This window comes from Beta vulgaris, chromosome 2, assembly GCF_026745355.1.
Source record: "Beta vulgaris subsp. vulgaris cultivar EL10 chromosome 2, EL10.2, whole genome shotgun sequence".
In the NCBI taxonomy this organism is placed as follows: domain Eukaryota; kingdom Viridiplantae; phylum Streptophyta; class Magnoliopsida; order Caryophyllales; family Amaranthaceae; genus Beta; species Beta vulgaris.
In genome coordinates, this window is record NC_079203.1 from 50,799,321 (window position 1) to 50,807,343 (window position 8,023).

General features: G+C 35.4%; 1 protein-coding gene across 6 annotated transcripts; it reads right to left on the reverse strand.

Annotated features, from left to right (window-relative positions):
• Nucleotides 1-264: 264 nt before the first annotated feature.
• Nucleotides 265-6,003, reverse strand: LOC104907353 (APO protein 4, mitochondrial). 6 transcript variants are annotated; one of them, XM_048639390.2, is made up of 7 exons: nt 5,886-6,003; nt 5,648-5,718; nt 5,439-5,524; nt 4,405-4,473; nt 3,878-4,286; nt 2,164-3,030; nt 265-843 (listed from the first exon to the last, which is right to left on the reverse strand). In XM_048639390.2, the coding sequence occupies exons 5-6, from the start codon at nt 4,153-4,155 to the stop codon at nt 2,286-2,288; spliced, it is 1,023 nt and encodes a 340-aa protein (XP_048495347.1). In that variant the 5' UTR covers nt 4,156-4,286; nt 4,405-4,473; nt 5,439-5,524; nt 5,648-5,718; nt 5,886-6,003; the 3' UTR covers nt 265-843; nt 2,164-2,285. The 6 variants fall into 6 exon arrangements, with proteins under 6 accessions (XP_048495347.1, XP_048495348.1, XP_048495351.1 ...); XM_048639391.2 differs by having other exon boundaries at nt 3,878-4,317; XM_048639394.2 differs by having other exon boundaries at nt 3,878-4,317; nt 5,648-5,705; nt 5,886-5,989.
• Between the last annotated feature and the right edge of the window lie 2,020 nt (nt 6,004-8,023).

Genomic DNA, 8,023 nt, shown 5'->3' on the forward strand with positions numbered 1-8,023 from the left:
ACTAAGCTTCAAATCTTGATGGAAGCAAAATAAATTAATATTGTTGTGGGTGGAGATAGGAAGAGAAGGGGTTGGGACTTGTTGGACCTTTCGGTAAATGGCCTTGTGCGAGAGCAGCCTAGAAAAAATTCATTTTAGCACAAAGTTCCTGAAAGATGGCCCAAAAAAATGTGCAAATACAGTGGAACACATTTTTTGGTAAAGTTAAAATAGACCACATAAATATTTTATTAATTTCATTTATTTATATTTATGTTGCAGGAGTAAAGAACTAAAAAGAAATCACTTGATAATGAACACTTATATGTTGTCGTTTATGATATGATCCACTATTATTATTCAAATTTGGTCGATCAGTCAAATTGGTAATGAACAAAAAAAAAACATTGACACTCTAGTAACCAGAAATAATACATTGCAACTTTGGTACAAAAAAAATCAAAGCGGAATATGTAGACCAAGATTTTGGCCGGAAGGAGCAAGACATTCTTTATAGTGGCTTTCTTCTCATCGGTCATCTTGCTGGGTAGCATTTGTATGCCGGCGCAGCACAAAAAGAAAAGCACATCGGAGTCGGACAGCTAGTATTGCTATCAACAGTTCTACCAGTAATAACAAAGAAGCTGTATATAAAAAAAACTCATTTATGATGTGTCGATAAAATTATAAATCTTCGCTTTGGAACAATAGCGGTAGGACCTGGCGTGAACCGGAGCCAATTCATGAGATACACAGAGAAAGCAGGGTGTAGGTAACCATCCGTCATCTATAAGCTTACCATATTGGCTGTGTACAAGTCAAAAGATCAGTATATACAACGACTCTTGAGTTCTTTCATGCAACCTGTACAAGCCGGAGACCACTTAGAAACACAGCACATACCTTGCAAAAAGAAGAAAAAGGAGCATAACTACACATCTATAGACCTGGTCATTGGTCGGGTTGGTCCAATAGTGGGTGACCTAGTTTATATGACAAACTACAGCCGCCATGTAGACTGGGGTTTGCAGATCATTAAAGGACAGGCCAATAGAGGAGTAAGAATATAGGAGAAAGGAGGGATAGAAATAAGCATGTGTAGATTTTGAGCTATACATTAATATTTGTGACCCTATGTTTTTTATTAAGTTATTGCCTACAATTCTAGTTCTATAGTGACTCATTCCAATATAAGCGAAGAACTAAACATTGCCCTAAAATCTCCAACTATGGCACCTACTTTCCTCACCCTCACCTCTCCTAACTCTTCTCTCTCTCCACCTCTTCCCCCCCCCCCCCAATTCAAGTTATTTGGCAATTATTTTACTGTACCGGAAAATAGCCAGACACATGAAAAGTACGTCTCAACCATGAACCAAACATGCTAAATACATCCAGACTATGGTCCATAGCTATTTAGAGTAAGTATAGACCATGGCCCAGGCGTAATTTTCATACATCAAACTGTCTAGGCCATGGTACTGACATAATTTTCATACGCCTCGACCATGAACAAGACATGTTTGTTATACGTCTGAATTATTCCGAGATAATGAACTTACTAAACATGGGCTCTTTTTCGGAATGGTGGGACATTGTTGCAGACAAGCGGAAACGTGGCTCTTTGCGCCACTCGTGGTAATGACTAATGAGAGGCAATGATGGTGAAGGCAGGTGGATGTGGACATGTGGTGTTAGTCATGGTGGTGTAGTGTTTGTGGTAAAGCTATGTGGTGGTAGATGAGAGAGAGACAAAGTGAAGCTAGAGAGGGAGGTGGGGGTAACGTTGGAAAGAATATGGTAAAGTAGGGCAACGCCTGGTAAAAGCAGGCCGACCTTTAACAACACGTGAAATACCCTATGATCGAAAATCTCCACATATCGACCTACTTTAGACAAAAATACCCTTACATCAATCAAAACTTCTACCTATTAACGACATCCAATTATAACTTTTGTATTTTGATGAGTTTGATCCTACTCTTAAATCCATTGAACTACCATGCCGATTAACCAACCCTACACATCTACATCTCTGTTTTGCATACAATCACTACATAAACCCCAACTTCAGCAGCGTCTGGTTATGTCACCGTATCTGGAGGATAAATGTTGAAAAATCAACTAAAATCTAAGCACTCGTACAAAGTGTTATTTGAAGTATATTTGGTTGCAGGGGCTTACCAGATAGTCTTCCATATAGTTTATTTGAAGATGTAAGATCCTGCTGCAATAAAATTTATTTAAGCCCAAAACACCGGATGATGGCAAGTGAATGCATATCCAAAGCAGCAAAAACTGTGCATTTAGCCTGAAACCTTCTCAGAAGGCGGCCCTCTTAATCCCTGAACTTTCATCATACACATATACTTAAGCGGTGGTTCAGCACCAGCCTTAGTGCAGAGATCCACTACAGCAGGTGCGTGTCCATAGTAATTGCGGTCTTCATGCAAAAGTGCCGGAGGGTCTTGAGGTCGACGATACCACACTATCTTAGGTGGCACCAAATCATCTACACCTGCCTTCTCCCAGAAATGGTTCCCTCGGAAATTTTGATACTTGAATACTCCACAGAGTCGGGCCTTATGGCCTGATGGTCCCACATGAACTTCTGAACAATACTTGCAAACCTTTGCTGGATAGACTAACAAGAGCTTCTCCACACCTTGTCTAAGTGCTTCCCATGCCCTTAACGTTCTATTTCCTATGGTTCTTAAGTCATTTGTTGACAAGGAATCAGGTCCGCTTAAAGCAAGGCCTTCTATTGAGTCCGCCATACAGTTAGAAGATTGAAGATCCAGATTATGTAAAGAAGCTCCTGCCTGACTGCACAATTCAACAACAGCAGGAACACGCTCAAAATCAAATCTTTGTTGGTGTTTAATTACATCTTGGACCATGTCATCAAGATGAAATGTCTCCACAGGAACCAGTATATCATTTAGGCTAGCGCTGATCCATTTATGAACCTGATTCTTGTTGCAACGTCTGTGACCAAAACACGTACGAATTAGGTGACCTGCCTCACCAACATGTACTTCCGGACAGAACCTGAAATAAGTTGCATCCATTAGAAGCGGAAAAGACAAAGCAACTTCAAAACTCAGACAAGAAGGTGAAAATTATCTTCAATAAAGAATGTTTTAACTTGTGTCTTAACCTACTTTTGACCATGACTTCTGCTACTCCTTTACCACTTTCCAAGAATATTAAAGAAGTAAGGTTTTAAGATGAAGTCATTTTCTTGGACAGCACAACTGGTAATATGCAGAAACAGACACCCAATAAGTGCCTTTTTGGTGGTGCGTGTATTCTATCTTAGCAGTAAGAAGTCCAGAGCCATATCATGGTGCATTGCGAGCTACGGATTTTATGGAATAGGTAGTTTCCTATCATTCATATTTGTTGAGAGTGTTCATAGTTTCCTAAGGAGCAACTACTGGTTCATTGATTTAATTTTAGAAAGCATAAGAGAAAAACACAATGCTTAGCTGCTTGTATGGGTATCACTTGTGGGATTGTAAACAGCAGCATGGTCGAACTTAGAGAATCTAATCGGGACTGCGCGTAGGAAAAACAATTTATTGTGTCTTTTTAAAGCTTATTTCTACAACAATCTTCTCTTTATTCCATGAATCTCTAGCTTGTTTTTCTTGAAAGAAAACAATTTCATACAACCTATGTGAGTTTCTCACTCTTTCAATAGGTAAGTTGTTCAGTCTCTCGAGATTCCCTCTCTTTGTTCCTTGAAGAGTAAACGTTTCCACTTCCCTCCCCATTGACCAATTTAAACATATTCAACTGTTTAACATTCACTTCCCTCAAATTATAGCAAACCATGCCTGAAACACAACATAAATACAGGCAAATGAATCAAAAACGTAAGAAATAAACCTACTTGCATGCTACAACTGGCAACATTTTAAGTAGTGCAGATACGCCATGGATGACAATAGATCGAGCTTGAAGAATTTCTTCTGCAACAGGAATCATAGATCTAATTGGATATCCTCTAGCTCTCTTCTCTATCCTCTGCTTTATCATCGGCCTCAGCTTATCCCAGTCCACCTTTTTATGGCTAGCATACCATCTTGTTCCCAATTTATCTATCTCTATATTGGCGAGCAATGCTCCATTCAAAATTTTATACCAATTACTCTGCCTAATCAATGCCATGTCTCGGAAAAGGTTGCTCCAAGCTTTTTATTATTTTCAGACAAATAATAAGCCAAAGAAAGTTTGCACGCCGTATCTCCACTAATGAACCGTAGAGAGAGAGCAAGTTTCTCGAGCATGCGCCTATAGATCTGTGAATAAGTCCAAACACGGGGAAGACATCTAATAAACATACAAAAAAGAACATATTTACTACACCATATGAAACTTAGAACAATTTAACAATAACAACGAGAGGTTTTAACTTACTGATTATCATATGTTAAATCATGGCCATGGCTACCAGCCAACAAAATCTTGTAAGAAAATCGTCATTCACTATAATGTATACATTGTATTAGATACACGCATACTCGTGCCCAGTAATTAAAACATTGATTAAGATTGGGTTTATGAAAGCAAAGAGAGTTAATTGCTAAACTCTATTGAGATCATGACTTCACAATTGACGAAAGCAACGGGAGTTAATTACCAAATTGAAAGTTAAGAAGGTTAATTTCACAATCAACCAAAGTAAAACGAGCCGATTCGCCAGTTATGCGGAACATAAATTGCTAGAAGATTGGGCTGTTTCCCCCAATCCCTTGACATATTTGATTCGGATGTATCATTCGACATTTCTTATGTAGTTTATTTTGATGATAAACAATTGTAGAAATCATTGAATCAATCACATGATTATGATACGCTTGAACAAAAAAATTGCAATGAAATACACAACTTAATTGAATGAATATCACAAAAATCAACCAATTCGATTCTTCAATAACTAACATAAGACTATTAATGTTGATATTGAAGTAAACAGGGACGGATCCAGGATTCTCGAGCAGGGGTAGCGCAACTTTACATTACTAGAAACTCAAAAAAAAAAAGTTCGTAATTACTAGATTTCTCATTCACTAATCATCAATTCCCACAATTACAATAATAAACTAACAAATTTCACAAATTCCACAAATTTCCAATTTCAACAACATATGATATATCACTCCCAAATTTCCACAAACTCAACAACATGTAAAATATCACTCTCAAATTCCACAAGTTCGAATATTCAATAACAATTTTACTTATTCTTCCTACTCAACAAATTCAAATATGACAACAATCAATCAAAACTCAACTAACAAATCAAAATTTCAACCCAGCTAAGAATCATACTTCACAACAATCACAATTCACAACTAACAATCAAAATTCAGCCCAACATTCAAAATTCCAACAATTGCAAATCTTCAATAGTTAATCAAATTAAGGAAACTTCAAATTTCAATGGTTACCTGAACAACTGTGATTCTGTGAACTGCTTGTCGCCCTGTCGGAGGCTCGTCGTCGGAGCACTCGACCGGTTTATTCAAAGTTCAAACTGCCATTAGAGAGGATTAGAGGAAAGAGAAAGAAAGTTAACCCTAATTCTAAAGGCCTAAACGGCTAAACCCTAAGAAAATTAAGGAATCATTCACGAAATTACAGAAACTCAGTAACTCACCATTTTTATGATTTTCTCTGAGACTCCGACGACGCGACGCTACCCCTTGTTACTGCCACTGGAAGTAAACCCTAGTATCATAGTTTGAATTCTAGTTCTCAAATTTCCATTCATTTACAGTAATTAAAAACTAACTAAATTACAGACAACTAAACCTAAACTAATAATTGAACAATCTAAGAAGTAACTAGATTGGCGAATTTGCAAAAGAAAGAAAGTATAAAATAAAAGGGAGTACCTGGTGCTGCAGAAATTGAAGAGACAGAAACAGAAGGAAGGAGATGAACAAAATGTACCCAGAGAGAGAAAGCGTGAGAATCCGTGAAAATTGAGCCCAGGTCCGTTAAGAGCCCGTGATAAAGTTTTTTTTTTTTATATGAGCCACAGCCCACGAAGGCAGTAAAGTACAATGGAGAGAAGAGGAGGTATAAGGTTTGGGGGTGAAAATTATTCAAATAAAATTCAAATTTAATTCAGTTCAAATTAGTAATTTGGATTGGATTCTAACTGTGTTCGGAATGGATTCGGATTGAGATTTTTGAAAAAAATGAAATTTTTGATCAGATTGGCTTGAGGGTAATTGAGTCCAAAAATTCAATATAATCGAACAGCAATACGTCTTGTATTATGTGTCTGGATTGGGTTTAAGTACTAAATTGGAATATTTTTTTTTAAAAGAAAAGCCTAGTCATAGCCTAATAGGTGTATCACTTCAACCTTTCCCGTGAAATCCTAACAACACTTAATTATTCATTTCCTAAATCTATTAGGCTGTTTGTGCTTAATTTATTTCATTGAAAAACTAGAGTTTTAAAAAATCAAAATTTTCAGATCGGATCCAATCTAGAGTATGAAAATTTGGATTGGATTGGATCAGATTCAAACTCTAATCGGTTTTGATTCAGATTGAAAATTGAAATCCAAATTTTGTTCGAATCGGATTGGATTAGGGCCTAATCAAAATCGTACACCGAACTTTCACCCCTAAGGAAGGAGGATTCGAACATGTAGCCTATCGTTCACAAAACCTTAATCTTAACCAATAGGTCAAGACATCCTTAGTAGAGCTCATGATAAGTGATAACTCTTTGAGAACCTAGTAAAACCCACAAAGCATAAAAAAGCATAAACAAAAAAAAGTAGATAATGATCCCTTATTTCTTTTTTGAAGTAAAACGGGGCTAGAAATTATATTAAATTAGTTTTTAGGTTCGGATTATGCCCAAGATAATTTATATCTTTTATTTATTAATATTTTACATTGAAATGACAACATCAAATATCAATTGTTTTAGTGGTTAAGACATTAGTATATATGTTTGCGATCATGGGATTGAACCTTACCTAAGGCATTTTCTATTTTTTTTATTGTATGTGGAGTACATGGCATAAAACACTCTAAGCCATTTGTAGTTCCTTAGGAAAGCCTTTAAATATTTTAATATAGACTAGTTTGTAATTTCAGGCTATGTTGCGGATAATTAATTTTGTATTACTTAATATCTTACTTTGAAATTATAACACCGAATATCACTTGGTTTAGTTGTTACACATTAATTAATATAGTAATTTGAAGTCGTGGAATCAAATCTTATATAATGCATTTTTTATTTCTTTTTGGTGTATATGGTTTACATGAATTAAACACTCTTAAGGGATAGCGTCAGGTAACACGAATCCTTATTTACGAACATCTTTTAATATATTAGTATTGATATAAGATTAATTTCCGCAAAGTAAAAATGTTGATGCTCTATTATTTACGAGATTAAAAGTTGAATAGTTTGTTGGGCAAATAGCTTTTTTATTTTCCGGTTTTACAAAACTGCCTTTCTATGTGTTTAGTTTATGTATATCCAATATTGTTCAGGTGTTCAGATTTCTTTTTTAATAGTCATACAAAATATTTCATTTATGTACAACCATAGCTTCGTTTTAGTTGATCCAAAATTTCTTTTATGCAAATCCATCATTTTTGTTTTGTACATCCATTATTATTATTTGAACACATGTTCATACAACATTTTATTTATGTACATCTACATTTTTCTTTATGCTCATCCCAAATTCATTGTTTGCAAATCCAATAATTTTAATTAGTACATCCAACATTCCTTGTATCTATATCCTCCTTTACTTATTTTCATACAAATTGTTTATGTTCATCTAGAAACTTACTTTAATGCACCTTATCAAACTTGTTTTGTACATTCATGACAATTGTTTTATGCATTTAAGATTTCCATGGTCAATATTAAATAAAATGAGGGAAAATAGGTCATTTCAGTGTTTTTTTTTAGCATCGAACTATTATTAAAATAGTTGGATTAATTTATTTTCATTTTTCAAATATGACAATTAGTATTTTATTTTTGA

Excerpts from the sequence above, each read along its gene's own strand:
- LOC104907353 (XM_048639393.2), bottom strand. The coding sequence starts at position 4,155 with ATGGCATTGATTAGGCAGAGTAATTGGTATAAAATTTTGAATGGAGCA. Across the intron at positions 3,031-3,877 it reads TTGCCAGTTGTAGCATGCAA|GTTCTGTCCGGAAGTACATG; the intron begins GTAGGTTTATTT and ends AACTTATTTCAG.